This window comes from Pithys albifrons, chromosome 2 (assembly GCF_047495875.1).
Source record: "Pithys albifrons albifrons isolate INPA30051 chromosome 2, PitAlb_v1, whole genome shotgun sequence".
In the NCBI taxonomy this organism is placed as follows: Eukaryota; Metazoa; Chordata; class Aves; order Passeriformes; family Thamnophilidae; genus Pithys; species Pithys albifrons.
In genome coordinates, this window is record NC_092459.1 from 57,626,592 (window position 1) to 57,645,842 (window position 19,251).

Sequence of the window (19,251 nt, forward strand, 5' to 3'; positions counted from 1 at the left end):
AAGAGGCAATTTGTAATTAGGCGAGGGAGTCTGTTCAGAAACTGGACAACTGAAAATGCTACTAGAATACAGAATAGCTGAGGTACAGAAATTAATGTGTGTGTCATTTTCTTCACAATCACATGAACACACAGAAAACCCTAAAATAAAAACATTTTCTGTACTTTACGAACAAAAAAAAATCTTACACATTCTTTACTTTCTCAAAAAACATGGGGTTTTTTGGTCAAACTTGTTACTGTGCTGATTTTATGGGGTGAAAGAAAAGGAGAAAACAGCCAAACAAGCAAGGGCTTTTTTCCCCCATCTTTTATAGGAAATATTAAAACATGTTTCACTACTTAGTACAGTTACAGATTTTCAGATAAAAATATTTATACATTTTACTTCTCTGTTTAAATATTTACAATACCTTTAGAAATGCCCAACAAATTTTTCGATAACGACCTTCCTGAATTTGTACATCAGAGCTGGCTCTCACTTCATTCATACTTAGAGAATCAAGGACCTAGAAGCATCAGAAGGAATATAAATTTATTTCTAATGAACTTCATGGTAATTATAAAATAACTGCTGAAAACAGGTTAGGTAAAATTCACTAAATTTAACAGATTTCAAATTTAAGAAATTACAAACCCAGTATTTTTTTCCACACAAGCAGACAACCAGAAATAACAGATTCTTATGCATTTACCTGATGACTATTTATGACCTGTATTAAAAAGAAAGTCTGGTCTTAAAAAACCTATTCTTGCTTCCCTTCTGTCTCAATAAAAGAAGAAAACAATAATATATAATTTTCTTAAACCCTATGCACTTCAGAAATCATACACACATATCTGACAGCTAAAACCAGCTGCATATTAATCTAGATGGAAAATGGCAGTCAAAAATTCAGTTTTCCTCTCTTAGCTTTATCATTTTTGTTATAGAATCAGTCATAGAACAGTTTGGGCTGGAAGGAACCTTCGAAGACCATACAGTTCTGACCCATGGGCTGACACATCCTTTATTAGATCAGGTTGCTCAAAGCATCTAACCTGGCCTTACATACTTTAAGGGATGCACAGAAGAACCTTCATTTTCAGACAGGAACCAGAATTTTCTCGTATTTAGCTATTCTGGAAGTTTACCTGGTATATGAAAACCCCCCTTAAAATCGTATTTTCTTCAAATTAACATTTCATAAACCATGCTGAAGTCAAACAGCATACTTTCTAATCATACTTTTGGTCCCAACTTTAGCTTTATCTCCACAAAGAATCTTTATATATGTGTTTTGTGTCAAACAACTAAGGACTCTTAATTCTATAAATATGTTCATTTATAAGCATCACAAAACATAAAGAAACACATGCTAATGCATTATATTCAATCTGTTTGAGATAGAAAAAACAGGGAATGAAAAAATATTTACTGTATTAGGATCCCATTTTGAGGTTAATAGTACAGAATCTGTCTGTACAAATATTGAAATCCTTAAGTTCAAAACTATGTTGAACATATAACTTACAATTTTTCCTTCAAATAGAATTATATTGCAGGATGGATTAATAACTATTTTATCGAGACCGGGCCAGGAGAAATAGATGTGCAAAATGTTAACGGAAACAATGCGATAGCTTGATCATTGTTACAATGAGGTGTTGCTACAAGCAGACAAATTCTACCCTTGTTTTTCTGGTACTTAAGCTTCTTTTCAGAAGTCAAGAATGTGAAAAGAAAAAAGTAATACCCTTGATATCTTACCAGCCTTTCCCAGAAGTTTGACAGTTGATTTATTAAGTTTTGTATTCCTTATTACTATGGAAACAGAATTTTTTTCCTATAAAAAAATCACTTTTTGGCATCTCCACTTAATTCTGTATCTTAAGGCTACACTATTAACCCATTTTAATTGAAATAAAACACCTGATTTAGTTAAATATATACTGCTGAAGAAACAAAGTAAAAATCAGAATATGCATAAACTGGATGCAAAATATTGAACCTTACCTCAAAAAACAGGATAACTTGAGGGTTTTCTTCAGTGTTTTGAATGAAATAAGTAAAACGCTCATTAAATATTACTTGTTCTTCCCAATCTGGAACTGTTGATTTAGACTGTCTAAAGTCATAAGGTTGTGTCATAATAGGAAGAATGTGCTCTGTTTCTTCTTGTTCATAAGATGAAATTTCCCTCTTGCTGTTTGAAAATTTTCAGAGTTATAGTTATTGGAGCACTTTAAAAAAACCCTCAAACAAAACAGTATTTTCAATTACTGAAAGCAAAGAAACACATAAGATACTATTTGTTTGATTCCAGAAAAAAACCCAACCAAAATTTAAGACAATTTGCAATGGATATAGAAATGCTATAGGATAAAGTTCAAAACCCTAACAATTAAGTTACTCTTAGAAAATTTATGCATAGTGATCATGGTAAAGTCTATTGCTTAAACACTGTTCAAATATGGTTTTCAGGAAAGTTATGCATAATGACAGTGGAAACAAGTAACTGAAGCAATTAGATCTACAAAGACCTAAACGTCAGTTCAGGATTTTAACACTTCTTTAATAAAAAAGAAAAGGCAAGTGCAATTTATACCGCAAGAATTTTGCTTACTTATTCTAATCTTAGTTTTTACATATTTTTAAGACAGGAAACTTTTTCTCTGGAAAGAATACAGAATGAACAGTGTTGCAAATATGGGGACCTTGAGAGCAATACAGCTGTGGCAGTGCATTTAAAAGTACCAAAGGGAACAGAAAAATACCACCGTCATTTAGTGTAGGTATGTGTGTGTGTATATATGTGTGTGTGTGTGTATACATATATGTACATGTATATGTATGTGTGTGGTGTGTGTGTGTCACAGATGTAGAAACTAACAAATGACTATGCAAGCTCAAAATTCTGCATTGTTTTCATTTTTATATTTAATTTTCTAGGGAAGAGTATACTTTTTATTGCAAACACTGATAATAGAAACAGTTTATTAAAAGTCACCTATGATCCTTCTTGACATACAAGCCACTTCTCTGATCAACAACATGGATTTTTACTACAGGACGAGATATCAGAAGATCAGTTTTAAGCCGATCAGATCGATGGATATAAACTCCCAAAACAAGATCATCACTAAACCCAAATTTAGATTGAGTTGAAATTTCTGAATTCTTCATTTCCTCATCATTTTCTACAGCAACTTCCATGGTTTCTTCTAGAAATAGGAACAAAGTAAATAAACTGTCACTAGTGGAATATAGTAACCTCAAAGGAGTAAGAACGCTCTGCATTGTCTTAGCAAATAGTAAAGCAATAATATTTAAAGTGCTCTCTAAGTAATAGCTTAAAATTATCAAATTTGTAGCATTTTAAGCATGCATGAGTATACACACAAATATATATTAATTAATATAATCTATTTCTATTAACATTTTCATTTAAAATCAGAGGTCTTCCTCTTGATTGACACAGGTTCTTCTGTGTCCCAATGACTTAAAATCCATACAGTTCAACAGCCTGCAGTTGGTTTTGTTTGGTTTATTTTAAGAAAAACATAAAAAAAAGGCAAGCAGAAACTTATGCTTTCTCCATGTGTATTTTCCCTGAATTTACAAAACACTTTTCAGAAATTCCTCGTTTACAAGTTACAGGAACACCACCATACTTGATAGATATCAAAACACCTCCTCCTTATCAATTTCAGTAATATCCATTTTTTAAAATCTAATTTCTTATTTTGGCCTCCACAATATTTAACACATCAAGTTCTACAATTTTACTATGCATTGCATGAAACAGTATTTCTCACATTTGAATAGAGCCATCAGGTCAAAACAGTGGCCATGTGCCATTTAGAGCATAAAGTAAATAAAAATGACCATCAAAACCCAATCAGAATATGCATCTAAATAATACACTGTAAAGGTGATGCATATGTATTCTCATATTATGCTTAAAAAACAATTTTTAAAACTATGTCTCAACTCAAAACTATTTATTGTAAAGGAATTTTCGAGATTTTAGATGGATACATATAAGCCTCAGAATCGGAAGAACAAAAGTACAATTAAGTAACTAGAAAAACGTAAGTAACTTAGAACAGCTCATTCACTTCTGTGTTACTACTATGGACAAATATTTCTGTACCAGCACAAAAAAAAGCAGAGAGGTATACACGATTTATAACATTTTGCTGGCAGACCTTTTCTGGTTTTCTTTTTAACCTTCTTGGCTTTAGGTTTCTGTTTATCCCTGCTTTGCTCAAGTTTCTCTCCTGCTGATGTGAACAGTCTTTCAGGTGACTGACTTCGATTGCCATCTTCTTCTGGACGATGCTGCAGCTCAGAAAGGGACATTGCACTGCAATGTAATGAATTACTATCAGCAATTGCTCCCAACTGCATATATTGATACAAATACTCATTACTGCTACCAATCCACTTAAAATTCTGTGACTCATCATCTGCCTATGTTGAAAATGCAATCCCCTCACCGTTCATGCTAGTGTCTTGCCTTTTTCACTGCTCTCTCCCCTTCATCTCCCCCTAATTTCCAGACAACTGCAGAACCATTTACGTGACTAGAGCTAAACTAATACTCTTCTGCTGGATCAGGGCCACCACTTACCACTAAAAAAAATTCTTGAAAGAATTTGAAAGAATTTTGAAAAAGTATTTGGTAATAACTTTTCATGACAGAATCACCCAGTTAATCATTCAGAAAATATGAACTATTATTCAGAAAGCTTCTGCCTATCTTAAACCAAAATGAAACATTTTGTTTAAGATTCACAGACACACAGTGTACAGTTTATCATCATACCTTGTTTCAGCTTCACTTAAAACTGCTATTTCTTTGTTCTTTTTCTTCTTTTTGCCCATTTCATTGTTCAATGCAACTTCATGGCTTTGAACTGCGGAGGTAGATTCAGACATCTGTTCTTTAAGTTTCTTTCTCATTTTCTTTTTAATTGCATTTGCCTCATCCTCAGCCACATGCAGCTGATAGGCTTGAATTAGTTGCTCTTCCTCTTCTAATTCAGTTACATTTCTCACTTCAGTCAAGGAATTTTTAATCTTTCTATCTCCTTCTTGAGGAAGTACATCTGTTTGTGACTTACTTTTTGTTTTCTTCTTTGGAAAATCATTAGTCTTTTTTTCAAAACTCCCCAATTTAGCTTCATATAAATCTTCCTCCTCATTAAATTGTTCTTGTAACAGTGATTTCTTTTTCTTCCTGTTGGACTTTGGTTGCTTTTTCTCCTCTCCACTAACAATATCATTGTTTATTTTCTCTGCAATTGACGCTTTCTCTCTCAATTTATTTTTTGTAAATCGGGGGCTCTCTTCTTCAGGATTATATGTGTTGTTTATAATTGCTTCATCATTCACACTTTCCTTAGATAGATCAATTTTATTTCTAAAGGTATCAAGCTACAAATGAGAAGAACATAAAACATATTTGCACTAAAAATCACGTTCTAAAGATAAATGTAGCACTTCATGTTATTCCTTTAGCAGCATTACAAAAAGTAAAATGAAATCAAAGATCCTGTTTTTATCTTGTTTTAATTTTATGAGTGACAGATTGAAAGTCAACAGAAAATTCACACCGAAAAAAAAACATTTCATGTTTGGACAACTCATCCTCAATGCTTCACTAAGTTTTTAAATAACTTTGATGTATACCCAGTGAAAAAATAAATCAAATCTACTCCATAAACAGATGCCGGTGTTTACACTATGAAAGACTAACACAATTATTTTCATCCATTGAAAATGAAAGTTAGAGACAGACTTCTGGCTCAGATGTTTGTGGTCTCCTTTACATAAAGTTGCTTGTCAAAATTTATCAATGAAATCATATTGACAAGGGCTAAAACTGAAAAAAGGCTTCCATTAAGACTTCTAAAAAACCCAAAACAACCTAAAGTTGGAAAAAACCAAAAAGCTATCCCACATTATTTGTAGTGGAATGGTAGAGAGTTAATCTAGAGAACAGTCAAGTAAAAACAGCAAAGATAAACTTCAGCTAATGCATTGTGCACCACCTGTTTTAATTTTTGGAGGTTTTACAAAAAACACATTGTAAACTTTCCTCTCTTCTTCAGGTTTCTATTCCTGGTTACTAGAGGTAACAAGGCCACCTCCCTTGGACAGGAAGAAGCTCTGAGCAACCTGATATAGCTGAAGATGTTCCTGATCATGACGGGGGCTTGGACTTGATCACCTCTAAAGGTCCCTTTCAATCCAAAATATAATTCCATGATAACACAGCAAGCAACTAAGGTCTGATTAGCAACCTGATCTCTTTTTACGATCAGGTGACCCACCTGGTGGATGAGGGGAAGGCTGTGGATGTGGTCCATCTGGACTTCAGCAAGGTCTTTGACACTGTCTCCCATAATATACTCCTGGAAAAGCTGGTAGCCCATGGCCTGGACAAGTGTACCCTCTCCTGGATTAGGAGCTGGCTGGACGGTCGGGCCCAGAGAGTGCTGGTGAATGGAGCTGCATCCAGCTGGCGGCCAGTCACCAGTGGTGTTCCCCAGGGGTCTGTGTTGGGTCCAGTCCTGTTTAACATCTTTATTGATGATTTAGATGAGGGGATTGAGTCCATCATCAGCAAATTTGCTGATGACACCAAGGTGGGAGGGAGTGTCGACCTGCTGGAAGGCAGGAGGGCTCTGCAGAGGGATCTGGATAGACTTGAGAGATGGGCTGATTCCAATGGGATGAAGTTCAACAAGGCCAAGTGCCGGGTCCTGCACTTTGGCCACAACAACCCCCTGCAGTGCTACAGGCTGGGCACAGAGTGGCTGGAGAGCAGCCAGGCAGAAAGGGACCTGGGGGTACTAATTGACAGGAAGCTCAACATGAGCCAACAGTGTGCCCAGGTGGCCAAGAAGGCCAATGGGATCCTGTCCTGTATCAAAAATAGCATGGCCAGCAGGACCAGGGAAGTGATCCTTTCCCTGTACTCTGCGTTGGTGAGGCCGCACCTTGAGTACTGTGTTCAGTTCTGGGCCCCTCAGTTCAGAAAGGATATTGAGGTGCTGGAGTGAGTCCAGAGAAGAGCAACAAGGCTGGTGAAGGGACTGGAGCACAAGCCCTATGGGGAGAGGCTGAGGGAGCTGGGGTTGTTTAGCCTGGAGAAGAGGAGGCTCAGAGGTGACCTCATCACTGTCTAGAACTACCTGAAGGGAAGTTATAGCCAGGTGGGGGCTGGTCTCTTCTCCCAGGCACTCAGCAATAGGACAAGGGGGCACGGGCTTAAGCTCTGCCAGGGGAAATTGAAGTTGGATATCAGAAAAAAATTCTTTACAGAGAGAGTAATCAGGCATTGGAATGGGCTGCCCAGAGAGGTGGTGGTTTCACCATCCCTAGAGATTTTTAAACGCAGATTGGACGTGCCACTGAGTAAATCGTGCATCTAGTAAATGGCCTAGAGTTGGACCAAGGGTTGGACTCGATGATCTCGGAGGTCTTTTCCAACCCAATCGATTCTATGATTCTATGATTATATCAGCAGGTCCACACACAGAACTATAAAGTCGCTGAGGTTCATTCACTCTATTGTCTTACAGAAAACTTCCTTGAGTCCCATCATGAAACATTAGAAAGGACTTAAAACCACAAGGAAAGCAAATTAAAGAAAAAAGCAATCAACTTTGGAGAAAAGATATGCATATGCATACGGTCTTGTATTTGCCAAGATCCTCTTCCTCAATAAACACAGACATTGTCCCTTTCTAGGTAGGATACTTCCAGTTATACAATCATGTTTGCCTCAAACATTTGTAAAAAGGGACAATATGTATAATAAGTGATCACCAAAATATACAAGCTCATCCAAGAAGAGAACACAGAGAATGAAGTTGCAATGGCAATCATGCTTTGAAGGATGGCTCCTGACTTAAAAATGCCCACTTCTGAGAACAGTATTATGTGACTAGAAAGAATACTCAATGTGCAAATCATCTGCCTTCATATTCTATGCCCTTAATTATGTAAGCCTGCAAACCTTCATCACTATCTTGTTTTATTCACATCTGACACTTGAAGAGAAAACATGGTGAGCAAGGAAAGTAATATAAAAACTGAAGAAGGAGAAGGAAAGAAAAAGAAAGGAAAATTTGAAGTGTATGAATAAAAACACAAGAGGCAAAAAACTACGAGGACGTTTACTATTTGTACAAGAAAATCCTCAAAAAGCATATACCAAGACAAAGTCTAACACATAAATAAAAGCTGATGTCTTAACTATAGACAACTAGAGACTTAAAAATGCAGTAACTAGATTTATTAAGGCTAAATACTAAACAACATTCTACAAATAAAGCATGAATTTAGAAAAACACCTAGAATTTCATACAAGTATGCTTATCTAAGAAATCATAAAATCTAAAGCTATTCAGATACCTTTTCAGCAAATTTTTTTATTTTTAGTTCTAGTATCTAAAAATAGTTTAAATACCAAATAATGAAAAACTGCCTTGTATCTTCACCTTATACTTGTTTAAACTAACCAATTACACCATATTTATTCATATTCAAGACGATGTGGAAGATTTCATATAGATAAATTGAAATACAGAACACAGTAAGGAAAACAAGAAAAGCATAAAGCTTGTTATAAACTAAAAAAAAAAACCAAAAAACTTCCAGTAGAAGCTTACTTCCTTACCTTTGTTTCTATGAATGGCTTAAACTGCTGAGTATGAGGAATGAAGATTAAAACACACTGACAATTAAGATCCAACAGTGGCCAATGGCTAAGGTCATGCTGATTTTTGCCTTTGACAGAACATTAATTCATTAAGCCCAAGAGACAGAATTCTTTGAGAAATCCTAAACAAAAAGCCCTAATCTTTAACCTGCTCAAGGGTTTCCAAAAGCACTCCAATACTGAAGAATTATTTCCTTAAAGAAATAATTTCCTTTAGGAAACCTAGCAAAAACTGGCTTGAATTGTTAACTAGAATTTGTTATTTATTATGCCTACAAACAAAAATCATAGATGATAGAATCATTAACATTGGAAAAACCCTCTAAGATCACTGAGTCCAACTGTTAACCCAGCACTGCTGTGTTCACCATTAAACAACATCCCCATGTGTCACATCCACATGCCTTTTGAATACTTCCTGGGATGGTGACTTAACCCCTTCCCTGAACAGCCTGTTCAAATGCCTGACCACCCTTTCAGTGAAACCTTTTTCCTCATATGTAATCCACCTCCTTTCAGGTAGTTGTAGAGTGATAAGGTCTTCCCCTGAGTCTTCTTTTCACTAGGCTAAGCACCCTCAGCTGCCTCTACTGCTCCTCATAAGACACATACTCTAGACCCTTCACCAGTGTCACTGCCCTTCTCTGGAAATGTTCCAGCACCTCAGTGCCTTTCTTGTAGAGAGAAGGAACAAAACATATGTACATAAATATGAATAGTAAGCACACTTAACTATAGCAAATTTACTCATAGGAAAAAACCCCACCACAGATTATCCTTGTAGTGAAAAAGCCCACAATCTCAAACTACAGCAGATTTCAGGAACCTTAATAGATACTGCAAGCAACACAAAGGTACTTCCGCAGTTCAAACACAAATTTCTCAGATATGTGCCATGTATGATCTTAATTCAGGCCACTTTTTCCAGATGTTGTAGTTACACACTGTAATGAAACCGAGAAGAAAGATGCAAAGGAGTCACAACACAGTGAAGTAAAACTTATCAGACTAGGACTCAGTCAGAGTTAGGACTACTGGTAGAGATTCTCTATCTGAAATGCAGGACTGAGAAGTATCAGCTAAGAGCAATTTTCAATACATAAACACACTTGAACTGAGATAGAGAAAAGCAGTTAGGCTGGAAAAGCAGCTCAGGATTGGCCTGTCTCTAGGGTTACTGAAGAGGGTTGCTGACCTGAACCTGACCTTCAGTATAAAACACGGAACAAATAAGAAGGTTTTTTTTTCCAAACAGCTCCATGGCCACATTACAACATCAGTGCAAAGGAAGAACTCTTCCCTGAAAACAGACTTGCTTGCACTACTGGCTCAACAGGAGCAAGAGATGGGCACCAGCCAAGATGCATGTAGGTGGGCTAACACTCAATGCTCATACCACAATGAGCCAACCCCAGGTCACGTCACTTGCCATTCACGTCCCAGAGCTGACAGAAGGGACAACGCCTAATAGTCTTACACCTTTTTTAAAAAAGGCTTCTCAAATATGCATGAGAGCAAGCTGGCAACACCTTGAGTGAGTTTGTCATGGGTATCTGAAAACTCACATAAGCAGATTTACAGAGGTACCTGAACTTCTTCCCATAATACATGTGCACCTTGAAAAATTAGGGGTGGACATTGCCAGCCCACAGAAGCGCTGATAATGTACCAGTTGTAAAAGACCATTTACTTACAACTGAATTGGTAATGAATGTACTTGTGATGCTGATTTGTTGGGTGGATGTTTAAGAAAATGTTAATGTGCTAGGAAGTCAATTTTACTGCCATTGCTCATAAAAGACTATAAAATGTAGACACTCAAAGCTACATGACCTTTAATTTCCAGATAAGATGGGCTTGGACAAATTTCACTACACTCTAACAGAAAACACTGAGAAAATGTGTAGGTACATTATATAGTAAACTACTATCAGTTCTATTATTTTAAGCACAAGAAACAAAGAAACCCAGGAAACAAAGCAGAAATAAACAAGAAACACAAGAAACAAATTATTGAGATTTCCACTGGGTTTTATTAATTATTCATTGTCTGAAAGCCTACCAAAAAAACCCAAACCCAGAACATGGAAAAATTCTACAGCCTCAAAGCTCCACAGGTTTACATGTGAGACAGAAGCTAACATGTGGAATTAGAAGAAACCTGTAAAACAACCATCTTTCCCAAAAGAATACAAGGATTTTCAAGCCTAAAGATGGACTCCTATTATTTGTAACCACATGAAACTCCAGACTCCAGCCTGTCACTCAGAGAAGGAGCAGGTTCAGTGAGGTAGGAAGTAAAAAGCTTTAAACAGATAAATCCATTGCAGTCCTGCCTTGATTACAAAACCTGTTATCAATGTGTGCCCATCCCACTTTTTTAACCTGATCAGACTACAGCGTAGGCAAGAAATTTTTGCCTCCATAACAGGGTCTAGATTTTCATCTGGTAGAAAATTTCACTGACATTTTCAGAGATAAACATGCTCTTTTCTAGCATAAAATTTAGACTGAACAAAATAAACTTAATTTTCCTGATGACTTTAGACAGACTGAAAGTAGCTGGGAAAAATGGTCTGGATACTGCCTGATCTGAGGCTTGCCTCATTCTAACAAATTGTAATAGGAGGTAAAAAATAAATAGGTGACTGTTCTAGAAGGGATACTAGCAAACTCACTTTCTGACTCTGCCTCAATTCCTTGTGTTTCAGCCATGACTTTAGGCTTCACAATCTTGCCCATGTGGCTATTGAACAGCAAAGCAGCTTTCACTGGCCATGGCTGATGTCTCTTTCCATCTCCATTACAAGCTCCTCATTCCTAATAGTTGTGACTTCAAACTCATCCTGCCCTACAGACATCAACTTTTCCTCTTCCAGACAGGCTGCTTCCCTTCTCTCCTCAGAGGTCTTCAGGCAATGGGCACACAGATCAGTGCAGGCAATCTCCTTATCCTTGTTTCTGTCATTTAAAACCACAGCAAACTCCTGCAGATCCAGAACTCAGGTTTCAAAGGAACAGTGGATTGTAAGGGAAACGGTTTATTAATCTAAAGAAAGGCTAGAGCAAAGACAAAGGAAAGAAGCAGACTGGAACATATCAAGTTGAAATAAGCTCTCAGTCATGACCTGTTTCTGATCCAACCTGAGAGACCACTTATGACAACTGCATGACACAAAGCCAGCCACCACTGAAAAACTTCACATTATTCCAAGATATGTGAAATTCTACACAGTTAAGTCATATGAACTGAAGAAAATGGGAACAAAACAAGCCAACCTCCTCCATCCTCTTCTACTCCCACACACATTTATTTCTTACAGAGAAATGACTGTTTATTTGCTGAAGCTTTTACAGAAATTTCTACTTGAATGTACCCAGCATGCAAAATATCAGCCTGAGCTCCTGCAACTTTGCCACACTAAGGACATACTCCAAATGGTCCCTAATAGGTTTCAACACATGTTCTCCTCAAGTTCTTAGTTTCTAAGTGCTTTGATTGGTAAAAATCTAGTTTCAACAAAGCCATAAAGCTGGGCTTCCACACCGATACTAAAATTCCTTCTTAATTTGCTTGCATACCACTAACTTTTGATTCAGGTCACTGTGATTGGAAGTGTTTCTAGGTAACTCCAAAACAGTAGTGTTTTACATCAGAGACTTCTGGAATGGAAACCAACTTTAAAATCAAAGTTACCATAAAACATTTACACGTAATACCTAGTTGCATATGAACACACAATTATGTTCTCAAAAATACTTATAAATAACAGAAATAAGAATTCAGATTTCATCAAAAAAGTAAACCTGAGGAATTTAGTCTTGTATTTACACACATGCCAAAAAAATAGGAAAGAACCCACTCTCTAACTCTCTATGCTAGACTATACAAATCAGATTGATTCTTTGTATAGACTATTGACTAAATACCGTATACTTCAAGGAATATTAAAAAAAATCCATACAAAATTCAACTTCAAATTGTCAGTCTAACAAAAAACAGCAAGACTAAGTTTAATATAACTATTCTGAATATATTTAATATATATAATAAATACAGGTAACCTTTTGATATTATATAAAATACCACTTCTTTGTCTTAAATGAATATTAAAGAAGGAGCATTCACTTTCAGCACCTGGTAAGGATACACTTGTAAGAAAAAAGATTGAAAACATAAAACCTAACAGAAGAAAAATAAAAAAACAGAACATCTCTTAAGCAAATTGCTTTCTTTTCAAATTCCAAATCGTCTAAGTCAGTAATCAAGTATATATAGGACTCATATTAAACATTTACTCTCCTGTTCAGGAAAAGAGTACAATCTGAACCATAACATAGAAGCATTTCTGAGGCTCTTTCAATGACAGATAGGCCACAAACAAAAATGTCATTTAACCATAATGTCAGGGTGATAGAATCCTTCCTGATCTGCAAATCACAAGCAAAGGTCAAAATCTTTGAAAAATACTCAAAAAAACAAACACAGAACCACTCAGACACAAAGCTCAGCACATGCAGAAATATGGTGATCACCAAGATCAAATTGAAAAAAAGAAGTAGAAAATGGAATAAAGTTAATAATTATCTCTAATGTTATTATCATTTCTCAACAGTTCTCAGGTCACATCTGTATTAGACACACCGGTATTATACAGATGTAGTACTCTCACAATCAAATGCTTTTACAGCCATAATTCCACTAGCCCTCAAATATCTAGTTAACTCCAACTACAATCAATACTGAATTTGAAAATCTTAAAAATTTTATGAAAAAAAGGAATGGAAAACAAAGTACTGGCAGACATATAATAAGTGCATGCCTGCATGTGCCACTATCTTTTTGCCAGTATTACAGCCTATATAATTTTGACATACCTCCAAATTACATAGATGCATTGCTAGTACATAAACAAATAATAAAAGCCGCATCAAAAACAAGGGATATGTGCAGAAATATAATTTATACTTTGTTTTTTAAAAATGCTTACATCTCCTTTCTACAATACATTTTCCTGATCTTTTTTCCATTAAGAAAGGCAACCAAACAAAGTCTGCATTTTTTCTAACTCACCACAATGCTCTCTTGAGAGTCAAACTTCTTTTTCTTTGATTTCTTTGTGTCTGTTAGGCCAGCATGGTGTCTGAAGATTTCCTCAAAGCGGACTTTGGTTTTTGCCTTTGCCTCACTTTCAACTGCAAAAAGAAATCTAGAGTATGATTCACTATCTCAATAATCACCATTGCTAAAAAAGTGCATAATCATGCTTTAAAATGGAAAAGGATGAGAATTATTTATCGGGGAAAGTTTACCAACAAATTTGCTTAGTATTCAGTAAAGCAAAAGGCTGTTGAATCCTCAGCTACAACATATTTAGTATTGTTATTACAATTTTTACAAAAGCCCCCAAATCTAAAAGAAAAAAAACCACCACCACTTTGAAAATCAGCTATAATCATGCACTCAAAAAGGAGTCAATGCAGCATTGAAGAACCACATAAGACAGAAGTAAATTCTATTATTTGCATCTAGTTCTAACTATAAAATACATACTGGAAATTAAACAGGAAGTATTCTTACCTGCTGGCATTTTCAGTCCTCAGTTACAAGTGGCTCAACCAGCTGTTTCTTTCTCAGAATTCACCATTCTATTAAATTAATTAAAATTTTTTCTTAACATAACTGGTCCACAGACTTGAAGCTAAAAATTGAATGTGTGCTGATTAATATTGAGTACAAGTGTTTTAGTTTAGAAATAAATATTTCCCTGTCTAAGTTATTAGAAGCTTCCTGCCATCAAATCCCAGTTCAGTATTCTTAGCATCTATTTGATACTTACTATGTGAGAGTAAATAAAAAACAACCCTACAACTGGCAACAGCAAAATAATCCAGCACTGTGGTCTTCCACTCTTCTAAGAAACCCAACAGTTTATTTAAATAATAATGTCCAATAAAGCCATTTACATTGAAGTCTTTCTAATCAGGTTCCCATCCTGACAGCATCATCAAGGAAGTCACATTGTAATCAGCTGACAGCTTCCAAAGCAAAGATTAGTATCTGCCAGCAAATCTACTTTATTACACACCTCTAAATATTTATGTTTACATAAAGCATTTGTATTTTTCATAAGCAAACAAGCAATTACACGAAACTCCTTTCTCTAGAGAAAAAAATATTAGGCCCTTCTGGTTCTGGAGAAAAGCCTACAAATGCAACCCAAACAAAGCTTGAAGGCAAGTAAAAGCATTACACAGCTTTATCTTTTCATCAAGAAAATTCAGAATGTTTTACAAAAAACTTTAATACAAAAAGCTGTTTTGTAAACAGTGGAACTAATGAAATCTACATTTCTATGAAGGTGATACATTTCCCTTAGCCCTCCATGCAATGAACTTCTGTACCTATCACCCTGATAGCCCATCAGGCAAAAGCTCCAAGTCCTCCATAGGCAATACCTTCTGTTAGACACAGTAACTCCTATTGAGTGGACACCCAGACTACACTGATCCTGACAAATTAAGACACAGTATTGAATGCTGCCAGGCCGCGTGGTTGCGTTACTTTCACACCAGTTTGGTCCAAGTCACTTAACACTCACTCAAACTATATGGATTATTATTAACAGCAAGTTTGCATGCAGCTACTCTGATTTAAGGCTGAGACAGTTTAATAGCAGTAAAGGCAGACAAATGGCCTCAACACTAAAAATCACTCCTGGGCACACACACGTCACCAGCACAGGGAAAAGCTAAGGCTGTACTTGGGTCCCCAAACACCTGCACTACCATACCCTCACATGCCTCTCATCTTTCTTTCATAGTGTTACTTGCACAGGCCTCAGATCATTCCACAGTTGTTACTTCCAGTACTGTGTTCTGCAGGATAACCAAATCAAACCAAATTAGGAAAAATAAAGAAAAAATTGTTCAGGTTGGTTTGGGATTATAGACGTGCTGACTAGTCAGATGCCAGGTGTCATTAGTTTACATTATGTCTTAAGCAAAGAGTTTACACTATGTATCCAACATTATAAAGATATTTGAAATGAGCAAGGATGGCTAGAAGGGACGTTATTGAAAAAAAAAGTTTAGTTCTGTAATATGCTTCAACATGACACTGATGAGGTTGCAATATTTTCACTAACTGAAACATGTCTTGACTCGCAAAGCTTTACTGTCACAAGTAAACCAGTAACAATTAAAAATAACACTTATTACAAGAAATGGTAACTGAAAACACCACTGGAAAATAAAACTGCTATTGTAATTTACACTTAGTTACACTAAATGGGTATTTTAAAAGTACTACAGTTATTAAGAGCTACTTTTCAAGTAGTCAATGGACATTAGGCTAGAAAATTGATAATTTAGAAGAGTTGAAAAAGAAACATGTTTACAAAATACATCAGATTCTATCACTTTAATCATCCACTGGGGACCACAAGAACATGGAAAAGTCTCTTATGTATAGCTGAGTGATTTCAATCAGCGCTTGACAACTAATTACAAACAACAAATGAAATGCTCAAGGGCTCTTAAATTTAAAACAAAAACTACAAGAGACAATATAGAACACAAAAGCAAAATTAGTAAAGTGCACACCTGTTCCAAGTATGGAAATAATTTTATGGTAAAAGGTTAAACAAATAAGACCACAAAAAACCACCTCAAACCAACCAAACTATAGGTAAACTAATTTTGCAGATACATTTGCCTATAATGTAACAAACAGCTCTCTAAAGGCCAGGGTCACCTCATGGCTGCCTGCACTGTCTGCAGAATGCCTAATTTGCAAAATTCACTAATGTGTCTATTTATTCAGTAAATGTCTATTCTGTTGTGGCGATAAAATTAAAGAGATAAAGTCCTCTAATGATATGCTATTATTTAATACACATTTCCAATTCAGAGTTTCATGACCTTTGACATGGTGCATTAAAGCAACTATTAGACTTATGTAAATATAGACCATTAATCAAGAGGGGTAAGATCAAAGCTGTTTACTTAGTGTAATCTCACCTTGAAATAAGAGGGATTTAATCGTATATCAAAGTTCAGCAACTATAGTGCCCCAATCTGAATAAACTCAGCTATCATTAGTTTTGTAAGATGCATTTTTGCCTGATCAGATTGGATCACTTCCATGTTAGGAAATAAGATAATTCAGGAATGACAAAAATACATACCTGGAACAGTGGCATATTCCAGCCACCAGGAATAACCAGGGAAACAAAATAATGAAGTCCAAACTGTCTAGAATCACTATATACTTTCCTCAAAATTACCTGGTTTGCTCTACTCTAATATTCCATGTATATATATTTACGTATATAATACATATATTTGTATATAAATACATATAAAATGTATTTATAAAAGTTTCACAATACTGAGTTGCTATATTCTACATCTGTAATATAGGAATTCTCCATGCCATGTACGCCACAAAAGCCACTGTTCACAAAAACACTTTTACTGGTCACTGAAAAAAAGATATAAATCAAATCTATACTATAATGAGCAGAATGTACAGAATTTGTACTACCTAATGTGAAGCAACAAATTTCTTACCTAATTAGGACCATTTAGGAAACTGAGTTGACAAAATATAATTGCACACTTCAGGATTTTCCTAAACTAAATTCCTTGTTTTTATTTTGTCACAAAAAGTGAGCACGAACTTCCGTGGCTGAAAACAAGTAGAACATCAGGCCTTGCTTACTTCTCATCTTTTAGAGCACAGTGGGAAATCTTAGGTTTTACTAGTAGGTTTACAATTTAGCTACCTGTAGGTATCACTACTTTAAAACTGAAAGAGCTTCAACTCAGAATTATACAGCAAAATAACACTGAACTAAATCTGTTTCTCTTCACTACTGATAAATGTGACATCAAAAAACAACCTGGTTTTATTAAAGAAAATTTAATTCAGACAACTGATAGATAGCTTTATTATCACCAGGTAACACCTATGTACTTGCATATCAAATAAACACTACTAAAAATGCAGTAACCTTCTACTAGTTCAGACGTGCCCACAAAACCTTGGTGTTCACACTAATTAAAAAGATGTTGTAAAAAGCTGGTGCTACTCTCAGTTTTCTTGTAGTATCAGGAAGGTTCAGCTTCAGAACTGTTCAGCTGGCTTTTTTTTCCGCAGAAATTTGGCACCTTTAGTCAAGACAAAGTTGCAACTTCTGTCTGCCCTGGTGGCAAAACTATGGAACAGTTCTACGGAAGGAAATACGGCTGACTTATTGTTTATTAAAGTCTCTGCCTTATCTGATAATTACGCTAATACGTTTTCACAGAGACCAACCCGAATACGTTAATTTCAAATGTAGTATTTTGCTTTGCATGGAATAGGGTTAGATATAAAAGATATAAAGGAACGCTCTCAGCACACAGCACAGTTGAACTAACCGATGGAATTATTTAATGGGCATGTGATGTGCGGGTGCACATTCCTCCCGGCAGGGAGGTATCCCGCTTTGGAGCTCAGCGACTCAGGCGTGGAGTAGCGCTGAGTGAGAACGTGTCGCGGGGTACACACTGACCACGCAACTTCACCACTGAACTACAAAGCTTTTAAAGAGAGGGGGAGGAATAACACTGATCAAGGGATTACGGCTTCCCGCGGCACCGCTCCGTGTCACGGCCCAGGCCGCCTGTGCCGCACAGTGAGTCCGCGGGGTTACCCAGCGCAACTGCGGCGCTGCAACCAGCGGGACCCACTTCCGGAGCTCCCCGGAGCGCGCCGAGACCGCCCGCGGATCCCCGCGCTCCCGGCCCGCGCTGGCCGCCGCCCAGCCCGCCCCCCCGCTCTCGCTCCCGCTCCCGCTCCCGCTCCCCGCTCCCCCCTTCCCCGCTTCCCGCCCGCGCGCGCCACCCGCCCCACCGCGCCGCTGCCCTGGAGCGGCTGAGCCCCTGGCCCGGGACGGGCAGCGGAGCCGGGGGAGGGCACAGCGGCGGGAGGCGGGACCCATCCCCACCCGCCTTGGGGCGCGCACCGCGGCGGGCGGCGGCACATGCCCGGCGGGACCCCGGCCGCGCACAGCCCTCCCTCCTCGGGGCGCGGCCCCGCTGCCCGCGGGGGCATCACTCACGTCTGGCCCGGCGCTCACGGGGCGGCGGCGGAGGCGGCGCCGTGACCGGCCGGGCGGTGCTTGCGGGTGCCCCGCCTGCACCTCCGCCAGTGAGATCGCTCCCGCTCCACCTCCGCAGCGCCACGCCGGTGGCTCTGTCCAAAACAACCCCGGCTTCCAAGGAAACGGCGCGCGGCGCACGCGTGCATGGAAGCGGGGCGTGGAGCTTCGGGAGCCTGTCCAGACACGGGTGTCTGTCGGGGCCGCGGTTGCGGTGCTGCCCCGCGCCGGGATGTGGCTGTGAGCGTGGCTGGGGAAGCGTGTTTTGCACGGGAAGGTCCCGGCGCTTGGCTCAGCGGGGCCGCGTTCCGGCTCTGCTTAGGAAAACCTTTCTGGAAGCGCGAAATTGGAATTTAGGGGGAAGAAAAAGACTGAAAAGCATTAGAA

At 37.7% G+C, this 19,251-nt stretch overlaps 1 protein-coding gene across 1 annotated transcript in view; it reads right to left on the reverse strand.

Moving 5' to 3' along the window:
- AHI1 (Abelson helper integration site 1) overlaps positions 1 to 18,900 on the reverse strand; it is a 96,767-nt gene extending 77,867 nt beyond the window's left edge. The window contains 8 exon segments of the mRNA XM_071549127.1: positions 413 to 508; positions 1,996 to 2,185; positions 2,990 to 3,203; positions 4,191 to 4,348; positions 4,811 to 5,421; positions 13,791 to 13,912; positions 14,298 to 14,365; positions 18,826 to 18,900. Of these exon segments, the coding sequence (XP_071405228.1) occupies positions 413 to 508; positions 1,996 to 2,185; positions 2,990 to 3,203; positions 4,191 to 4,348; positions 4,811 to 5,421; positions 13,791 to 13,912; positions 14,298 to 14,307 (1,401 nt within the window). The 5' untranslated portion in view covers positions 14,308 to 14,365; positions 18,826 to 18,900.
- Between the last annotated feature and the right edge of the window lie 351 nt (positions 18,901 to 19,251).